General features: G+C 43.5%; 2 protein-coding genes across 3 annotated transcripts; one reads left to right on the forward strand and one right to left on the reverse strand.

Moving 5' to 3' along the window:
- Positions 1-353: 353 nt before the first annotated feature.
- LOC119790334 (nucleoporin GLE1-like) lies at positions 354-5,215 on the forward strand. Of its 2 annotated transcripts, none has more exons than XM_038295851.1 (5): positions 354-867; positions 1,531-1,692; positions 1,762-1,940; positions 2,017-2,260; positions 4,358-5,215. In XM_038295851.1, exons 1-5 carry the CDS (start codon positions 367-369, stop codon positions 4,802-4,804), a joined length of 1,533 nt encoding a protein of 510 aa, XP_038151779.1. In that variant the 5' UTR covers positions 354-366; the 3' UTR covers positions 4,805-5,215. The 2 variants fall into 2 exon arrangements, with proteins under 2 accessions (XP_038151779.1, XP_038151781.1); XM_038295853.1 differs by having other exon boundaries at positions 2,020-2,260.
- A 4,439-nt stretch (positions 5,216-9,654) lies between these two features.
- On the reverse strand, positions 9,655-20,451 carry pdhb (pyruvate dehydrogenase E1 subunit beta). Its single transcript, XM_038295871.1, has 11 exons — positions 20,302-20,451; positions 20,157-20,216; positions 14,483-14,590; positions 14,164-14,226; positions 14,046-14,081; positions 13,754-13,944; positions 13,540-13,634; positions 12,806-12,916; positions 10,883-10,974; positions 10,663-10,804; positions 9,655-10,295 (listed from the first exon to the last, which is right to left on the reverse strand). Exons 1-11 carry the CDS (start codon positions 20,398-20,400, stop codon positions 10,150-10,152), a joined length of 1,143 nt encoding a protein of 380 aa, XP_038151799.1. The 5' UTR covers positions 20,401-20,451; the 3' UTR covers positions 9,655-10,149.
- Positions 20,452-21,292: the final 841 nt, after the last annotated feature.

A 21,292-nucleotide genomic window follows, 5' to 3' on the forward strand; every position in this document is an offset into this window, starting at 1 on the left:
GCTGTAAGGTGAAGGTTTGCAAACCAAATTTGTCGCGACCCCCATGCAGTACCTCCAGGGAACCGCTAGGGGTCGCGGACCTCCGCAGGAGAAAAGCCAGATTCTTCAGTACTGGCCTCCCACCGCACGGGGGCGTTTAAGCGGTGCGTGAAGGTTTTCGAAACAGGAAGCTGTTTTGTTTATTTTACTCTACATCCTGTTTCTGCAGTTCTCCATCTGCTCCAGAGTTTCTCTTCGAGAAAACATTTATAGCTTCATTCTGATCAAGTTTGAAAACGGTTCTGGTTCCGATTAACCGACCTGCAGGTCCAGGTTACCGCAGACCGTCTACTGAGACCCCCCCCCCCCCCCCCCCCCCCCTCCACCATGGAAACCGATCACCCCCGGATAGCAGAAGGAACCGGAGCTGCAGCCGAATCCAACGAGCATGACTACGCTCACACCACCGACCCACCAGAACCTGAGCCGAACTCCGCGCTTCAGCCGCCCGAACCCGCCCGGCTGGAGCTTCCAGAACCCGCCCTGGGTGCGGAGGTGGACTGCCCCGGTGTGAGCGAGCAAGAGGAGCCCGCGGTGAGCTGCGCTGAGGCGGCGCCGCGCGGCGGCGGCTCGCGGCGGCCCAAACGGCCGGAGGACAGAAACTGCAGCGGCTGCAGGCTGCTGTTCCAGCGGCAGGGCCGCTCCTTCAACCGCAGGGCGGTGTACACCTTCACCACCCCGGACACGGTGCGCTGGGTCTTCCCGGACTCGGAGGTCCATGAGAAATCCTTCCTGTGTGAAACTTGCGCGCAGATCATCCGGACCAAAGGGAGGCGGAAGCAGAGCGGGAAGCGGCTGCTGTGGGTGAAGCCGCCTGAGGTCACGAAGGTCAGTCCTGGGCCGTTACCATGGTGACCATAAGGTCAGGGGACTTTAAAAGCCTTGCTCTATAGAGAAACTAAACATGATGCTGTTATTATAAATGGCTTCCTGCAGGGCGTAGCTTTGTGATAAAGGTTGGAGGGAGACTCTAAGGGGGGAGCTGATGGAGCTACAGTTACTCCACCTGAACACTTTAATTTTTCTATTTTCCAAAAATGAGCTTAAACATATATTTACTGAATGCTTTCCTATAGTTGAGAACACAAGAGAACCACAATAGACTAATAGTTATACTTATGGATGTTAGAGAAGTGCTTTATAGTGCATTATACATATATATATATGGGACTCTTTTCCCACCTGGATCCCCGCTATTTTTGTCCCTCATGTCCCCCTGTTGTCGGACAAACTTGCCCCCACTTCCTCACCACCTCAGCCGTATCTAGACCCATTATCGGGGAGGGGGGGGCTTTTTCTAACTTTTCTAACAAAATTTTCTAACTTTTGGGACAATATCGTCTGATAAAGAGCACATTTATACACATGTTTAAGCCAGAATGATTTGAAAATTAAATATGGTTTCCCTCCGACTTTAAGATCCTCCTCTTTGATCAGAGAAACTCCTCCATCAGGGTGTGGATGCGTTCAGCTCGATGATTCTGTTTCCAGGTGAAGGACAAGCAGGTGACGGGCCGCAGGATGGGGAAGAAGAGCAAAGCTGCTCTGCTGGTCAGCAAGTCCAGCTACAAAGCCGCTTTCCAAATGCTCTGGTCGTCCAAAGGTGCCAGGAAGCCCATGATGGATTTCTGGAGGAAACAGCTGAAAAACGAGGTGAGTGAATGAATGTGGCGCCGAGTCTAAGCGTAGGTTTCTCGTTCTCATCACATCTCCTGTCTGCAGATGAAGCTGCTGTCACGGAAGGCAGACAGTCCCTTCCACCAGAAGGTTTCTGGCAGGAAGCCGCTGTCCTCCTTCCCCTGGAGGAGGTGTCTGAACTGGGTCCAGGAAAACGCGCCGCTCGTCACCACCTGCCTGCACTCCATGTTCCCTGACATCAACACCCTCTACAAAAGCAGCCAGTGAGTCCGACCGGATCCAGCTGGTTCCGGTTCTGTTTGCTTCCCATTCTGACCGCCATGTCTCCTGTTTGTTTAGCAGTCAGCTGACGGAGGATCAGGCCGTCACGCTGCTGGAGCGCCGCACCGTGGTGGCGCTCTCCATCCCGCTCTTCACTAGAAACATCTGGAGGAACAACTTCCTGCAGGCGGCTCTGGGGGCGGAGCTGCGGCTGCAGGGCTGCTCCGGCTCCGCCCTCGACACCTTGAACACCATGGGGCTGTGTCAGAACAAAGACACGGTCCGGTTGCTGCTGCACCGGCTGCGGAACGGCAAAGACATGGTGAGTTTCCACCGCGTGGAATCCATGGTGGAACTCTGCCACAGCAAAACAGAAGCTACCAAACCTACTAGTCACTTTTCTCTGTGCTTTTGGGGAGTTTAGGACCTTTATGAGAAAGCGGGAATCCACCCAGCGTTACAGAGTCAGAATTCTGACTTTAATCTCAGAATTCCGACTTTAATCGGAGAATTCCGACTTTAATCTCAGAATTCCGACTTTAATCTGAGAATTCTGGCTTTTTTTCTCAGAATTCTGACTTTAATCTCAGAATTCTTACTTTAACCTCAGAATTCTGACTTTAATCTCAGAATTCTGACTTTAATCCCAGAATTCTGACTTTAACCTCAGAATTCTGACTTTAACCTCAGAATTCTGACTTTTTTCTCAGAATTCTGACTTTAATCTGAGAATTCTGACTTTAATCTGAGAATTCTGACTTTAATCTGAGAATTCTGACTTTAATCTGAGAATTCTGACTTTAATCTGAGAATTCTGACTTTTTTTCTGAGAATTCTGACTTTTTTTCCCCCAGAATTCTGACTTTAATCTGACAATTCTGACTTTTTTTCTCAGAATTCTGACTTTAATCTCAGAATTCTGACTTTAACCTCAGAATTCTGATTTTAACCTCAGAATTCTGACTTTAATCTCAGAATTCTGAATTTTTTCTCAGAATTCTGACATTTTTTCTAAGAATTCTGACTTTAATCTGAGAATTCTGACTTTTTTCTAAGAATTCTGACTTTTTTTCTGAGAATTCTGACTTTTTTTCTGAGAATTCTGACTTTTTTTCTAAGAATTCTGACTTTTTTTCTGAGAATTCTGACTTTTTTTCTAAGAATTCTGACTTTTTTTCTGAGAATTCTGACTTTTTTTCTGAGAATTCTGACTTTTTTTCTGAGAATTCTGACTTTTTCTCTGAGAATTCTGACTTTTTTTCTGAGAATTCTGACTTTTTTTCTGAGAATTCTGACTTTTTTTCTGAGAATTCTGACTTTTTTCTGAGAATTCTGACTTTTTTTCTAAGAATTCTGACTTTAATCTGAGAATTCTGACTTTTTTCTAAGAATTCTGACTTTTTTTCTGAGAATTCTGAATTTTTTCTCAGAATTCTGACATTTTTTCTAAGAATTCTGACTTTAATCTGAGAATTCTGACTTTTTTCTAAGAATTCTGACTTTTTTTCTGAGAATTCTGACTTTTTTTCTGAGAATTCTGACTTTTTTTCTAAGAATTCTGACTTTTTTTCTGAGAATTCTGACTTTTTTTCTGAGAATTCTGACTTTTTTTCTGAGAATTCTGACTTTTTTTCTGAGAATTTGACTTTTTTTCTGAGAATTCTGACTTTTTTTCTGAGAATTCTGACTTTTTCTCTGAGAATTCTGACTTTTTTTCTGAGAATTCTGACTTTTTTTCTGAGAATTCTGACTTTTTTTCTGAGAATTCTGACTTTTTTCTGAGAATTCTGACTTTTTTTCTCAGAATTCTGACTTTTTTTCTCAGAATTCTGACTTTAATCTCAGAATTCTGGATCTTAATGTAGATGGGCACCATGAAGGCAGAGATGTGGGGACACCCAGCTTCACTGACAAAGATGTGAGTTGTTTGGGAGGGTCAGTGACACATTGGAGGAAAATAACAGAATTAGGCAACTTTTTATGTGCCCGAGGGTCCCCTCATTAATGGAGGAGCAGAAGGTCAATAAAACAAGAGAGCTAGTCTCTAAAACAGACATGGCTATGGCTTGATGCTAACATGTTTGTTATCTATTAGAATTCTGAGATTAGACTGAATTCTAATATTAAACTGAAATAAAATTTAAAAATCGGTTAACTTTTTTTTTTTTTTTCAGTGGCCCTAATCCTCTTCCGTACAGATGAACAGTTTAGACAACTTTCAGATATTCAGGATTATAAGACATTGAGAACTAGGAGACGATAAGGCTTTAAAAAGATCTAACCGTTTTAGGTTTATTTTGAAAAGTCAGATTTGTGTCTTTGTCATTTTTGCACAGACATAAAAAGTCCATCTACTCAGTTTATTTCATGTAATTCTTGTTTTGTGGTTTTTTAACTGTATTTTCTGTCGGTGGTGCAGGACGGGGAGCACAGTTTGATGCTGAAACACGAGCAAATGAAGGACGATATCGTATCTGTGACGACAGAAGAAGAAGAAGAGGAGGATGAGGAGGAGGAAGATGATGAAGAGGAGGAGGAAGAAGAGGAGCAGCAGGATGAAATGATGGTGGCGGTGGAGGAGGAAGTGGAGCAGGAAGAGGTTCAGGACGGACTGCAGGAGGAGGAGGAGGACCCGGCTATGATGGAAAAAGAAGAGAGGAAGAGGAGGAAGAAGGCGAAGAAGCAGAGGAGGGAGGAGAAGAGGAAGGAGAGGAGAGGGAAACAGAAGGAGAGGGAGGAGCCGGAGGAGGACGAGGAGGAGGATGAAGACGGGTTGGAGCAGAAGAAGAGGAAGGTGGTGGTGGTGAGGCTGGGCCTGTTGAAGGGAACCTCAGAGGTGGGACGCTCCGACCTATCGGCTCCCTGACGATAACAGGCCCCGCCCACAAACTCACAGGCCACACCCTTATCTCAAAGCTGCACTGAGGCCCCGCCCACTAATGTTTCAGATGGATTCTGGGAACTGTAGGAGGCCGGCAGGTGACTGGTGGAGGTGAAAACTAACAGATTGACGTTCGGATCAGAACCGGTTCTGAAACCGGATCCGATGGAATCCGAGCCGCACCGTTAGACGGAGGCTCCAAGCCGAGCCTCGGTTCTGTTCAATGCTGGCAGATTTCTAACATTTGTAATCTGTAAGGAGAATAAAGAGCGATGACTGTTGAACTGCAGGTCGAATGCGGTGGTTTTTTGTTCGGGCTCCTCAGAACCTGGGCTCCTGCTCTCAGAGCGACTCGGTTCTTCTGAAATAAAAGCATGAAGCAAAGATCTGATCCCAGAAACCAGTCCACCGGGTCCAGCTTGTTGGTTCTGAATATATTTAGGCTGTGAAATATGACTGAAGCTCTGCAGCTCAGAATGATGCTGATGGAGTTTCTAAGGTTCCTACGATTTAGAAAGATGAGAAGCAGCAAAGAATATTTATATTTCTACTCTGTTCCCTTCCTCCTGTCTGTGTCCTTTATTCCTTGTTTCCTTCCTTCCGTCCTTTGCTCTCCTGTTCATTACGTCGATCCTACCTTTCCTTCATTGTTTCCTATATTCCTCGTGTTCTGTTCTTCCTTCCTCCTCTCGTTTCCTTTCCTCTGTCCTATCCTCTTCTTTACTTCTGTATCTCCTTACACCCTACCTCCTTGTTTGTTCATTCACTCTTTCCAACTGTCCTTGCTTTTTTTTTTTCTGTCCTACATCCTTACTCCGTCTTTCATATTCTCCTTTCCTAGCTACATATATAACAACTGGAAATTATGAACCATCAATTCCTTAATTTGCCCAACTGTTTGTTTAAAAACAAAGCAGTTTGTTTCCAGCTAATCAGGATCCGTCTATAGTTCAGTTATGAGCTCCTGAACCTCCAGTCAGGGGCAGATTTAGGAAATTTGGGGCCCCAGGCAAAGACAGGGCCCTCTGAGTTGAGAAGACAACACATCAAACAGACCCATTCTACAGATAGAGAAATGTTAATAGAATAGACATCCATTATCTCTTCTAGGTTGTGTCCCTCTCTTCTTGTCCCTTTTCTTCTTGTTTTCCTCTCTATGTTTTGTACTCAGCTGACTTTTCATTCTGTCTCTAAAGGAATGAAAGATGTTTTCCAAGCACTAAGCTCACTTAGCTGATTGCTCCTTCCTGTGTTTCCAAAAAGGCCAAAGTAAATAACCCAGTCCTTCTTTTCACTGTAGACAAGCCATGATCTGCTTCTCTGTTCTCCATTTTTCATTCGGATGAAATAATAGCTGCATGAATCATGACAGCAGACAAGATAGAGGAGAGCAGGAGGCGGGGTTACCAATCTACTTGCTCTGGAGAGCAGAGTTCGCTGCTTTTAGATGTTGTCTCCAAAGTCTCCAGTAGCAGAAAAAAGTCTAGATTTGGCGCTAGGAGCTTTTTAGAAATCAAAGTGCTAGAGGGGTCTGAAAAGTGACTAAATATAGCGACTAAAGAGCTAAGTTGGCAACACTGCTCTTTGCATGGTTTGTTTTCAAATGGTTTGCTGCTGTCTGTTTGGACCTTTCTGAACATGTGCAGCAAATGGACTGATCCAAGATGGTGGACACTGAAGGGGGGATGAGACACACTTAATATTATAAGAGTTCTGAGGGAATTTTAGCGAAAGGTTTTTTTTTTTTATCAAAAACGATGTGCACACAGGGAATATTGTATTAACTATACATGTTAACAGATTTTTATGGGGCCCCCAGGAACTTGGGCCCCTAAGCACCTGCCTAGTATTGCCTAATGGTAAATCCCCCCCTGCATTCAGAACGTTATTTGGATCATGTTGGCTCATTTTGTTCCTCTGCAGATTTAACATCCAAGGTTGAACTCAGACTGAAGGATTTCTATTTCCAGAATTTTTATATAATTTAAATTTGATTTAATTTGTCCCAAAAGACTTAGCAGGATTTAGCGGCTGATGAAGTATTTATTGTTTGCATATTTCAGGCTGTTTATTTGATTTTTGTTTCCCCATTAAAATCGACTCAGCTCTGTCTCCTTCCAGGTTCTTTGATTTTCAATCTTGATGTTTTTTTATGTGTGGACAGAAATCGATACCAAAATTCACCCAATTTGAGATTAGCAGTTATAACTTTTATTTTTGCAGTATGTAGGTTTAAAAAGAAAGATTGATCACATTTATTATGAGAATAATCAGCAGGTTTGAGAACAGTTGAACCCTTTATTATCAACCAATAGCTGTAAAGTGGCAGCAGACTGTGGAGCCTTTCTGAGATTTTAAATGCAGGCTGATATACACTCACCGGCCACTTTATTAGGTACCCCATGCTAGTAACGGGTTGGACCCCCTTTTGCCTTCAGAACTGCCTCAATTCTTCGTGGCATAGATTCAGCAAGGTGCTGGAAGCATTCCTCAGGGAGTTTGGTCCATATTGACATGATGGCATCACACAGTTGCCGCAGATTTGTCGGCTGTACATCCATGATGCGAATCTCCCGTTCCACCACATCCCAAAGATGCTCTATTGGATTGAGATCTGGTGACTGTGGAGGCCATTTGAGTACAGTGAACTCATTGTCATGTTCAAGAACCCAGTCTGAGAAGATTCCAGCTTTATGACATGGCGCATTATCCTGCTGAAAGTAGCCATCAGAAGTTGGGTACATTGTGGTCATAAAGGGATGGACATGGTCAGCAACAATACTCAGGTAGGCCGTGGCGTTGCAACGATGCTCAATTGGTACCAAGGGGCCCAAAGAGTGCCAAGAAAATATTCCCCACACCATGACACCACCACCACCAGCCTGAACCGTTGATACAAGGCAGGATGGATCCATGCTTTCATGTTGTAGACGCCAAATTCTGACCCTACCATCCGAATGTCGCAGCAGAAATCGAGACTCATCAGACCAGGCAACGTTTTTCCAATCTTCTATTGTCCAATTTTGATGAGCTTGTGCAAATTGTAGCCTCAGTTTCCTGTTCTTAGCTGAAAGGAGTGGCACCCGGTGTGGTCTTCTGCTGCTGTAGCCCATCTGCCTCAAAGTTCCACGTACTGTGCGTTCAGAGATGCTCTTCTGCCCACCTTGGTTGTAACGGGTGGTTATTTGAGTCACTGTTGCCCTTCTATCAGCTCGAACCAGTCTGGCCATTCTCCTCTGACCTCTGGCATCAACAAGGCATTTCTGCCCACAGAACTGCCGCTCACTGGATGTTTTTTCTTTTTCGGACCATTCTCTCTAAACCCTAGAGATGGTTGTGCATGAAAATCCCAGCAGATCAGCAGTTTCTGAAATACTCAGTCCAGCCCTTCTGGCACCAACAATCATGCCACGTTCAAAGTCACTCAAATCACCTTTCTTCCCCATACTGATGCTCGCTTTGAACTGCAGGAGATTGTCTTGACCATGTCTACATGCTTAAATGCACCGAGTTGCCGCCATGTGATTGGCTGCTTAGAAATTAAGTGTTAACGAGCAGTTGGACAGGTGTACCTAATAAAGTGGCCGGTGAGTGTATTTCTATAATTATTTCATATGTGATATCAGTGTCCCATCAGGACACCCCTTATTTCTAAAATAATATTTAAATCAGCCCAATCACAGCTTACAAAAAAGTTATTTTAGAAAAATAAAAATGTCACTTAATGATCCAGGCTCAGAATGGACACAGAGGCTTTAGTCATACTGCGAACATTTCTGAAATGGGTGTATTTGCCCTTAATTTGAAATTAATAAGGATGGATGGGAGCTTCAACCTTAAAATTTGACATTATGCAATTGAAATAATGAAGTTAATCAACTTTTTCCATTGGTAAATCATCTTACCTCTTTAAATCTTTTTTTCTAGAGAAATTGACTTTATTTACTGACTTTAATGTGGTTTTAGTTTAGACCCCAGAAAAACACTCATAAGGACAAATGTATTTTGTCCTTTTGGTTAAAGAAAAAGTCCAGTCAGCAAGAAATAATAAATGGATCATTATTTATACCTAAAACTAATGCTTCGAAGTGATTTAAATTTAGCGTTAATCAATAAAAAGCATTAAAATAATGAGTCGGGGAGCGGCCATTTTTGCCCAAATATAGTAACCCCTCCCTCCTGCCATCTTCCAGCAGTGACGTCACGGTGCGGTAAGCACCATTCTCCCCGCTTTACAAGCTAAATCAATGGGAACTACTAGACACATCTGCAATCAACAACAATTATGAAGATTTCCAGAGGACTTCACCATTGAAATTCACCAGAGCTATAGTGAAACTGACAATGCCCACGTGCATGGCAGCTGGATGCTGGAATACATCGGGTAAAAGTGAATAAAAGAGTTATTCCACCTTTCTGATTCCTGATCCTCCACGGACGGGTTGGTCGTTGGATCGCCAACTTGAAGAGGGAGGATTTGCCATCGAACTTCTGGCCAGAGAAAAAACCCGTAATATGTAGCCAACATTTGGAAGAAGAATGTTTTCAAGATGACTTGGATAATAGCGCGTTGTGACAAACACCAGATACAGCACTGGGACTTGATCAACAGCCGATACCGCACCGTGACGTCACTAACCAGTAGGTGGCAGTAATATTTATTGACAAAGCACATTCAAATGAAATTACTCTTAATTAAAAAAATTTATTGAAGGGTATGGAATAATAATTTCTTCTGAGATCCGACCCAGGCAATAAAACGATCCTTTTCTAAATCTCAGATAAGTTTGGCGGTTCCATTTTTAAAGCTACAACAAGAAGAACAGAGCAAAACAAAAAGGACTAAGATGATTTTATTCGTGTAACAGAGTCACTTTCCGTGACAGAAACAACCACTCAGCTGCTGCAGCTACAATAAATATTCCCGACACGCTTTCAGCGACCCGATCAGAGCCGAGGCGGCGAGAAGATGAAGGTTGAAGGTCTGGATGTGAGAGGCGGTCGTTAGAAGAGTGTGGAAGCTGGAGAACAAACTGCAGAGATGTTCTAAGAAGTTCTTGTTCTCACTCAGAAACTTTAAACCCTCGTTTCAATCAGGAAACTTTTTAAATCATTTAGTGAAAGAAACATTTCTATTGATTCTGCAGTTTGGTCCCAGACGTCCCCACAGACAGAGCAGCTTTTATTCTGAAGGGGAGGAAGGGAAAGGTGGAGCTGATCCGAACTCAGCGAGTCCACATAGAAGATTCATCCAGAAACTTGGCAATCAGGAGCGTTTAGAATTGGAGATTTATCGTATTTACACCGAGGTCGACTCTTCCTCCCGCCTTTCAGACGCCGAGGGTTTTCTTGACGGAGAAGATGATGTCTTTGATCTGAGGAACGCTGTTATCCTCCAGGATTTTGGCGTACGGCATGGGGATGTCCACGCCTGTTACCCTGGTAACCGGGGCGTCCAGATAGTTAAAGGCCGGACCTGAAACCGAAGAAGAAAGGAGAGCAAAGGTTAAAGAGCAGAGCAGGTGGGAGGCAGATCGGAAACAACTGGTGCGAAAAACTGTCCGGATATGGGGGGAAATTTGTTCCATTATTGTTGCAAAGTTTTAAAAATGTAAATTTGAAATAATTATTATAACATTAAAAAAGGATTTAAAGAAATATTTGCATTTTTCTTTAAAGTTTAGTTTTAAATTTATTCTGACAGATTCTATATTTTCAAATGTTATTTTTAATTTTTCTCTTTTCTAGTTAAAGTGTAGCAAACAGAATCCAAGTTATTTCCTCTTCATTCTGACATCCTAAAAACACAAAGCATCACTAGATGAAGTCAGTCCTTCCGTCACCTTCCATGACCCGTGCGCAGATCTCAGCTCCGACGCCAAACTGTGGCCAGCCGCCCTCCACCGTCACCAGGTGGTTGGTCTTCATCACGCTGCCTTCGATGCACTCCACGTCTAAGGGGCGGATGGTCCGGAGGTTGATCACCTGGAAAACATCAGCGTTAACAGGCGGCCGCGGGTCGAGATCAGACCCATCCAGCAGAAAACAAGTCGGTTTCTCTACCTCACAGTCGATTCCCTCCTTGGCGAGCACGGCGGCGGCGTCCAGGCAGTGACCGACCATCCGCGAGTGGGAAACCAGGGTGATATGAGCGCCTGAAGAGTAGAAGAGCAGCTGAGGAACAGATTGATCACACCCTCACCAGGATGAAGCCCGCCCCTCTGAGACGCACCAATCAGCTTTCTATCATCTGACCTCTGGTGACCTGAGGGTTGAGCTGCAGCTTCATTCATGACAAAAACAGATTCCACTCGGTTTAAATCCTGCAGTTTGATGCAAAGAATCACAACCAAACATCCAAATAGAGAAACTTCTACTTCTTCAATAGAAGCAGGAGTTTAAAAAACTAAGAATTTAATTAAAGATAATCTTCTCTCTAAATCAACACATCCATCCCTAATGGGACGGATATCCGCTCAGACAGCCAGAGATGATTAGAAGCAAAGCAGCTCAAGTTAAAAGACCCGGTTCTGGTTCAACGAGCCACAAAAATAAAAACCCCACTAGAAACCAACCGGTGCGTTTATCAGACGCTCAGAGAGATGAGGAGAAAATCAGACTTTTTTTCTACATTATTATATGTAAGCTTTCTCATAAATGAAATAATAACGCTCAAATAAAATAAAAATGCAGAAAATATTATACTTTTATTAAAATGGAAAAACTATAAATTGGTCAGAAATCAGAACCATCCAATATTTCCTAGAGCTGTGTTCAGGAAACAATTAGGTGACATTTTATTTCCCATCTATTAAACATGTTCATTCTTCCACGGTTTTCAGTCTATAAAAAAAAAAACAAAAAAAAAAAACCTCTCAGATGCATAAGATAACTGGAATGTTTATAGGCAAAAAAAGCAAAAGGTAAAATCAAATAAAGCTCAGATGATGTGTTGAGATAATCTTAAAATTTCAATTTTCTGCTGGTTTCAAAGCTAAATCTGAAACTTAATTCCTCCCATTGAGAAATTCCCAGAACCGAGCGGTTAGAAATTCAAGGTACTGTGGAGGATTTTGACCACTTCTTAAAAAGACCCGCCCTCTCCACTTAAAAAAAATGCACGTGCGAGGGAGTGCAGGAGCCCGTTTCTCCTCGTGAACGCTCCGTTTAAAAGTTGCTGTTCTTATGTCACCCTAACCCCTAAATCCTTCAATCACTATATAGTGAACTCAGTTAACTGACCGTTTGGACAGATGATCACTACTTTTTGCTCTCTGTTGGTCACGTAAGTCCAATGCACGGTCTTTGTAATTAGTCGCTGACAGCAAATCCCATAGTGCTTTGCAAGGGGAGCTCTCTGTGCAAAGCATTCTGGGATACATCTGCTGCTTCTGAGGCCTTTCTTTTCTTCTAAAACACTTCGTAGACACTTTTTCCTCTTCCGACCTTCTTTCTCTTCTTCTTTTCAAAGATCCGCAGTGAGAAAGGCTAGTTTCAATGACTGCCTGAAACCGTAGCTCACTACAGATATACGCCTGAAAGTGCGCCTGCGCAGAAAGGATAGCTAACAGGGCGACCACGTGGGACGGCCTTACGTAAACATGTCGCCACAATGATTGACAGTTAGGAGAACCACTTATTTAGAATATCCACCAGGAAATAACAGACCGTCCTCTATGCCTTTAAGTGTTTTGTTAAAGAATAGTGGATTATACTTAAAATTATTCGTAAGAAATACAGATTGTATACATTTTAAAATGAGTAAAATTGGTGTTTCAACTAATGTTGTGATTCTGGAAAATACTGGAAGAAAACTTTTCAACATGAACTTTGTCATGAAAGAGACTTTAAGGTTTTCCCAGAAGGCCCGGCGGTTTGTTACACAGATGGTCTGATCATCTGCAGCTTCATTAAAGGAAGCAGGAGGAGCGAAGCACGGCGTGGTTCTGATTCGCCACCGAAACGCCCGCAGAGCATCAGACTCACCTTGTCTCTCGATCTTTGCCTTGCCGATGGGAATTGTGAAGTCTTTGGACAGCGACTCCTCGGACATCTCGAAGGGAACGCCGTACATCAGCTCGTTCTCCAGGAACACCACTGCAGCAGACAGGAGGAACGGCGTGTTGCAGTAACCCATAATCAGACAATTACAACAGAATTGATGGATTTAAATATTTGTGCCAGAAAAAAATTGTTTTTATTTATGACCTTTTGACCCAAGAAAAGCCAGTTTTTCAATGGAATTACATCCCCATGGGCAATTACTGTTTGGTTTCAGGCTAAAGTGCCTGAAACCAAAAGCATTGTGACAAAACTAAATTCATAAATTAAACTAGATTCATACGGTCTTTTTCACAATAAGATACTTGTAGAATTTTTCTAATAGGTGGCATAATTTCACTGGGATGATCGTTTTCTTAAGACGGCAGAGTTTCTATGCAGTATCATCAGCGTGTTACTTTCTGCCTCATGTATGGAGGACTTTTCCTGCCAAAAACAAAGATCACGCATCTTAAATTTGACAGCAGGATTTCTTCTATTTGCGCTCAAAACTTCTACTTTCTCTCAAATATATTCTTCTCTCCATAAACTCTACTTCTGCTTTCAGGTCTGATGCTTCTTGCAGATATTTTCTCCTCTCGTTTAATTCCTCCTCCTCAAGGATTTAGTTGCTAAAAACTGTTGGAGCTCAGGGCAGCTGCCCGTGGATGGCTTCTCACCGGGGTTATCATCTCTGATGGCCGTTTTCAGGAGACCCCTGGCATCTTCGGCATTCCAGGGACTCACAACCTTCAGACCTGGACAGTGTGCGTACCTGCAGATCCAGAAGACGACGAGACAAGAACCCCATCAGAAAACCATTTAAAAGTACGGCGCCGATGTTACAGCTCACTCTGGACCATTTACAGAGGTGATAGGTGTTTTTTAACCCACCAAGCAGCGAAGCACTGGGAGTGCTGGGCGGCGACGCCTGCCGACGCTCCGTTGGGTCCCCTGAAGACGATGGGTACCGGCTGCTGCCCCGCTGACATGTAGTAGGTCTTTGCGGCGGAGTTGATGACCTGATCGATGGCTTGCATGGAGAAGTTAAAGGTCATGAACTCACAGATGGGTCTGAGGCCGGCCTAAGGGAAACGGAACCGCCACGATTAACCTTCATCTGACCGAAAAACCTTTAAGCTGGAACATCTGAAAGGCTGAGAAACGAGCTGTAAACGGGACTCACCATAGCCGCTCCGACTGCGATACCAGTGAAGCCCATCTGCAGCGGAGACACAGAGAACATGAGTCAGCTGGGACCAGCGTTCACTTACAAAGCTTCAGCTTTCAACACCAACGCTTACCTCTGAGATCGGAGTGTCGATGATCCGCTTGTCGCCGTATTTCTTCCACAGACCTCTGCTGACCTGCAAACGAACACCGCAGACTTACAGACAATCAACCACGATAAACAAAGCGGTTCTGTTGAGATTCTGATTAATTCTGTAGTTTTATTTATCTCTAATACAACTACAGCAGATACTTATCCCTGCACTTTCTGAGAACATTTGGGAAAGCAAAATGAAAGTTAGGGGAGACTCAGCTTCAAGCTGATTCCAGATGACGCGTCTCTCCGGGAACTCTGAGGTTCTGTAAACCAAACCTTCCTAGTTCTGATCTCACCTTGTAGGCGCCGTCATACTGAGCCACCTCCTCTCCCAGCAGGAACACCCGCTCATCCCTCTCCAGCTCCTCGTCCAGCGCCTGGTTCAGAGCGTCACGGACGGTCACCTGTATGACAGCGGCCACCTGTAGTTAGCGTCACTGACAGCAGGAGCAGCTGCTGCTTCCTCGCTTTATTCTAATGTTTTCCATACATAAGGTTCATTTTTATTTATGTGTTATGGCTGCCTTTCTGTAAATATTTACACTCCCTTCAAGATAATGGAGAACAAGAGCTGCAGGGGAGCATTTTCTCCTTTAAAATATTACATTTGGGAAAAGCTGCTTTTAATGAGATGCTGTGTTCTTGGATATTCAGTGTCTCACTAACTGATGTTGCAAACAGGCATTTTCTGTCTTTTACAAAAAAAATTGTTATTGGGGGAAGGTTTAAGTCTTTATTGATGTAACTTATTTTTTCTGTTCTCACCACTCTCTTTTTTAGGTTACCTGTTCAGGTGTTGCCATGGAACCACAACCATCAGCAGAGACCATCACAACCATCAGCCACAACCGTGCCATCAGGTTAGCAAAGCGGAACCATAACCAGAAAATCCAGCATCTGTTCCACGACGCCAACAACACCAGGAGCATGTGGCAAGGCATACGGGCGATCACAGACTACAACACGCCCCCTGCCCCGGTGGATGAAGTTGATGCTGACTTCCTAAACGGACTAAATAACTTCTTTGGGAGGTTTGAGGCACTAAATCGCACTCCAGCAGTGAAGGCTGTCCCACATCAGGAAGAGGAGGTTCTCTGCCTTGACACAGCCGACGTGTGGAAGACTCTGAGGAGGGTCAACCCGCGGAAGGCCCCAGGTCCCGACAACATACCTGGGCGGGTGCTCAAGGAGTGTGCAGGTCAGCTAGCTGGTGTCCTCACGGACATTTTTAACACCTCGCTGGAGCAAGCCACAGTGCCAGCATGCTTCAAGTCTGCCTCCATCATCCCAGTGCCAAAGAAACCTCAAGTCACCTGCTACAACGACTACCGGCCCGTCGCACTGACTCCCATCATGATGAAGTGCTTTGAAAGGCTGGTAAAGGAACACATCGTCTCCAGTCTCCCCCCAACACTCGACCCGTTCCAGTTTGCCTACCGGCGAAACCGCTCCACTGAGGACGCCATCTCCTCTGCTCTTCACCTGAGCCTGGCCCACCTGGAGGAGAAGAACACCCACGTGCGGATGCTGTTCCTGGACTTCAGTTCAGCGTTTAACACCATCATCCCACAGCACCTGGTGGGAAAGCTGGAACATCTGGGCTTCAACACACCCCTTCGAAACTGGCTGCTGGACTTCCTCACCAACAGACCTCAGTCAGTCCGGGTCGGTCAGAACACCTCTGATGTCATCACCCTCAGCACGGGCTCCCCTCAGGGCTGCGTCCTGAGCCCCCTGCTGTTCACCCTGATGACATATGACTGCGTCCCCAGGTTCACCACCAATCACATCGTGAAGTTTGCGGACGACACCACGGTGGTGGGCCTCATCAGGGACGACAACGACCGGGACTACAGAGAGGAGGTGGAGCAGCTGGTGGACTGGTGCAGTGAAAACAGTCTGATCCTGAACGTGGAGAAGACGAAGGAGATCATCGTCGACTTCAGGAAAAACCGCCCCCACCATGCTCCACTGCTCATCAACAGCTCAGCTGTGGAGGTGGTCAGCAGCACAAAGTTCCTGGGGGTGCACATCACGGACAACCTCACCTGGACTGTAAACACTTCATCTCTAGTGAAGAGGGCACAGAAGCGCTTGTACTTTCTGCGGAGGATGAGGAGAGCCCGCCTGCCCCCGCCCATCCTCACAACCTTCTACAGAAGCACCATAGAGAGCGTTCTGACCAGCTGTCTCTCTCTGTGGTGTGGAGGCTGCAGAGCTTCTGACTGGAAGAATGTGAGGAGGGTGGTGAGGACAGCGGAAGGAATCATTGGGGCTCCTCTTCCCTCCATTAAGGACATTTCATCACAGCGCTGTGTGTCCCGAGCCCGTAATATCATCAAAGACCCCTCACACCCCCACCATGGACTGTTCTCCCTGCTGCCCTCTGGAAAGAGGTTCCGCAGCATCCGCTGCAGATCCACCAGGTTGTGCAACAGCTTCTTCCCCACTGCCATCAGACTGTTGAACCTTTGATCCACAATCCGAACTCTGCACCTATTGCACATTATCGGGCATCAAATGCTGCTGAACTTTTAACTTTTAGCCCTTTAAATTGTTCATCTCATTGTATTTTTCAATAACGCATTTTTTGCACAAATGCCATTTTGCACTGAACCACTGCAACTTGCACACTGTCTCTTATCCTCTGCACTGTTCACACTTTGACCACTGCTGCACTTTTTGTATTTTTCTATAACTCGTGCCATTTGAAATATCAATGCAACGTTCATAAGCTGTATGTAACGCAATTTCGTTCTGTATGCACCCTGTGCATACAAAATGACAAATAAAGAAGTCTAAGTCTAAGTCTAAGTCTAAGATGATAAAGACCTGGTATTTCCAATCAGCTTCATACTGACTGAGAGGGAGGGGAGATGCTTTGGGTTTTGGAGTATTGTTGAGCTTCAATTTGTTTAATTTAATTGTAAATGTTTTTTTCCTCTAGAGGTTTAATTTAGTTGGTTGCTTCCAAAGAAAATGTAAATATTAAAGTTTCCACTCCTTAGAGATGATGCTTTAGAGAGCTTTAAAATGTGGGTGTCTTTTTTTTTTCTTTGTGCTTCTGCTGTGATTGAAGAGAGTGGAACCCTTAACTCTCTGCTTTGAAATGTAAGAAGTTTTTGGGGTATTTGTTTTTTCTTTTTACAAATTATATATATATATATATATATATATATATATATATATATATATATATATATATATATATAAACAGAGCTCTACAATTTTTTGATCCAGTCTGATGGGTTTTTTTTTCTTTTTTTGTGTGTTTTCTGTGCCCAACTGGCCAATTTAAGTCCAAAAGGTTCCTGCCTCTGTCTGCAAACCTTACATTCAGGGATGTCAAAAACAAACAAAGAAAATCAGTATTGCTAAATTTTACTTTTTGATTTCCAGGATGCAGACAGAAAGCTCTTTAACTTTGACCGGATTTTAGGAGAAACTTGTTTTATCTCAATTTAATATTTTTATCCTAAAGATGATTCCATTTCTCTGCTGGTGTTTTGTCAGATCAGCATACCTACAGGTGCTGGTCATAAAATTAGAATATCATGAAAAAGTAGATTGATTTCAGTAATTCCATTTAAAAAGTGAAACTTGTATATTATATTCATACATTACATACAAACTCATATATTTCAGATGTTTATTTTGTTTAATTTTGATGATTACAAATGACAACAAATGAAAATCTCAAATTTATCATATCAGAAAATTAGAATATTACTGAAGACCAATAAAAACAAAGGATTTATAGAAATGTTGGCCAACTGAAAAGTATGAACATGAAAAGTATGAGCATGTACAGCACTCAGTATTTAGTTGGGCCTCCTTTGGCCTGCATTACTGCAGCAATGCGGCGTGGCATGGAGTCGATCAGTCTGTGGCACTGCTCAGGTGTTATGATAGCCCAGGTTGCTCTAATAGTGGCTTTTAGCTCTTCTGAATTGTTGGGTCTGGTGTATTGCATCTTCTTCTTCACAATACCCCATAGATTTTCTATGGGGTTAAGGTCAGGAGAGTTTGCTGGCCAATTAAGAACAGGGATACCATGGTCCTTCAACCAGGTACTGGTAGCTTTGGCACTGTGTGCAGGTGCCAAGTCCTGTTGGAAAATGAAATCTGCGTCTCCAAAAAGTTGGTCAGCTGCAGGAAGCATGAAGTGCTCTAAAACTTCCTGGTATGTGGCTGCGTTGACCCTGGACCTCAGAAAACACAACGGACCAACACCAGCAGATGACATGGCACCCCAAACCATCACTGACTGTGGAAACTTTACACTGGACTTCAAGCAACGTGGATGAAGTGCCTCTCTTCTTTTCCTCCAGACTCTGGGACCTTGATTTCCAAAGGAAATGCAAAATTTACTTTCATCAGAGAACATGACTTTGGACCACTCACCAGCAGTCCAGTCCTGTTTCTCTTTAGCCCAGGCAAGACGCTTCTGACGCTGTCTGTGGTTCAAGAGTGGCTTGACACAAGGAATGCGACAGCAGAAACCCATGTCTTTCATACGTCTGTGTGTGGTGGTTCTTGAAGCACTCACTCCAGCTGCAGTCCACTCTTTGTGAATCTCCCCCACATTTTTGAAGGGGTTTTGTTTCACAATCCTCTCCAGGGTGCGGTTATCTCTCTTGCTTGTACACTTTTTTCGACCACATCTTTTCCTTCCCTTCGCCTCTCTATTAATGTGCTTGGACACTGAGCTCTGTGAACAGCCAGCCTCTTTAGCGATGACCTTTTGTGTCTTGCCCTCCTTGTGCAAGGTGTCGATGGTCGTCTTTTGGACAACTGTCAAGTCAGCAGTCTTCCCCATGATTGTGTAGCCTATAGAGCTAGACTGAAAGACCATTTAAAGGCTTTTGCAGGTGGTTTGAGTTAATTAGCTGATTAGAGTGTGGCACCAGGGGCCATCAATTTTGAACCTTTTCACAATATTCTAATTTTCTGATATGATGAATTTGAGATTTTCATTTGTTGTCATTTGTAATCATCAAAATTAAACAAAATAAACATCTGAAATATATGAGTTTGTATGTAATGTATGAATATTATATACAAGTTTCACTTTTTAAATGGAATTACTGAAATCAATCTACTTTTTCATGATATTCTAATTTTATGACCAGCACCTGTATAGTCAACACGCAAGATGTCAGATTTGCGTTTATCCCTTTAGTTTTGTAGGAAAATAGACTTTAAACTACCTCGATGGGTGTGCATCCCTTTAGTTACGTGCAAAAAAAAAACTACGCTTTAAAAACACCAAAAAGTAAGTAATTAAATAGCTTTTTTGTACATGATTAAAGGGCTACACGTCCGTTGAGGTAGTTTAAAATCTGTTTTTAATATAAAACTAAAGGGATAAACTAAAGGGTTAAAGGGGTATTGACTATGGGGGTAGCACAAAAAAAAAAGACTAATAAATCATATTTAAAGTTTTTTTATCACAAGCATTTGGCTGACAATAGAGCCATTAATAAACCTCAGTTAAGATCACAAATATCAGAAAAAAAATGATTCTTTAAAAAAAATATTCATTCAAAAACATGTTATTTTTTGTATCTTAAATTTAAACATAGGTTAAGAGTTAAAATAATAACCTGAAAACATATAAAATTGGATTTTCAGCGTGTTTTCTGAGAACAGTCATTAAAACTGAAGGATATTAGTAAATATTAGTGATTTCTAAAGTGAGTTTAAGGTTATTTAATCTGGTATAAACAGGTTTTAGTTACATGACTAGCTGTAGTGAGATGCTGCTGCTGCTGTAGTCGGCTAACATCTGTAAAAACATTTTGTTCCCAGACATTTTTCCTGAACAACTGAACGCAAACATTTAAAGATTTGAAGTTATTAAGTGTGTTTATCGGTTATTGTGTACCTTCAGCTTCATGCTTGGATTTTCATCTCATTTTGAACAGAAACTGTGTTTTATTTAACAGGTTTAGCTGCTAACCGACTGACCTGAACAGCGGCTGGAGAACTCCTGTGAAAAGCCCGCCGGCCAACCACCAGCACGGCCTGCTGTGGGGTGAAAAGAACCGAAACTGACACTAAACACCACCGAAAATTATTTCAAAAAACACAGAACCTTTCAAATATCCCTTACCTTTCCGGAGCGCAGAAGACACTTCAGGGACGTCGCCATCTTTGCCCTGTCCTCTGCCGGGAGAAGAGGCGGGGCTTCAAATGAGGCTAGAGATTTCATCCAATCAGAACAGCGGATCAGCCGCCGGTCGGAATGTGCTTTGACAGTTAGCCAATCACAGCCGTTCATCGGAGCGAGAGGCGGGAGAGTGAGCCATGGTGGAAGTGAACCCAAGGACACCGAGCTGCTGTCATAAGTATGGAAAGCTAAAGGTGCCAAAATACTGATAAACCAAGTAGAGAGAAAAACTCTGGTGATAGTTATAGAACTCAGCGTCCCACAGTGGGGACAATTAGGTGTATCAACAGAAAGGGAAAGTTTATAAATTAGACAACTTTTATTGTAATTTTGTATACACTCTGTGTATACAAAATTGTTCCCAATTGTTCCCAAAATTACGTTTGTAAAGCTTTCATAACATTACTATTTCTTAAAGTGCAGCAGTAATCAAATGTAAACAGTGTGGGAGAAAAAACATAGTGCAACAACAAAACACATTAATATGGAAGTTCATAGCATTAAATCTATATGGTGCAATTATGCAGTGTTTTGGTTTGATGTCAGTTTGATGCAGAATCTGTGACATTTAGTTTTCTCAACATTCATCATTCTGATGGCGGTTGGGGAAGAATCTGTTGCAGAACCTGCTGGTCCAGCATTGAATGCTGCGAAGCCTCTTCCCATAGGGCAGCAGGGAGAACAGTCCAAGGTGGGGGGGTGAGGGGTCATTGATGATGTCACAGGCTCGGGACACGCAGCACTGGGATGAAATGTCTTTAATGGAGGGAAGAGGAGCCCCCATGATCCTCTCTGCTGTTCTCACCTTCTTCCAGTCTGAGGCGCTGCAGCCTCCACACCACACAGTGAGACAGCTGGTCAGAACGCTCTCTATGGTGCTTCTGTAGAAGGTGGTGAGGATGGGCGGGGGCAGGTGGGCTCTCCTCATCCACCG

The sequence above is a fragment of the Cyprinodon tularosa genome, unplaced genomic scaffold, assembly GCF_016077235.1.
Source record: "Cyprinodon tularosa strain WSP-4 unplaced genomic scaffold, ASM1607723v1 ctg361, whole genome shotgun sequence".
Lineage (NCBI taxonomy): Eukaryota > Metazoa > Chordata > Actinopteri > Cyprinodontiformes > Cyprinodontidae > Cyprinodon > Cyprinodon tularosa.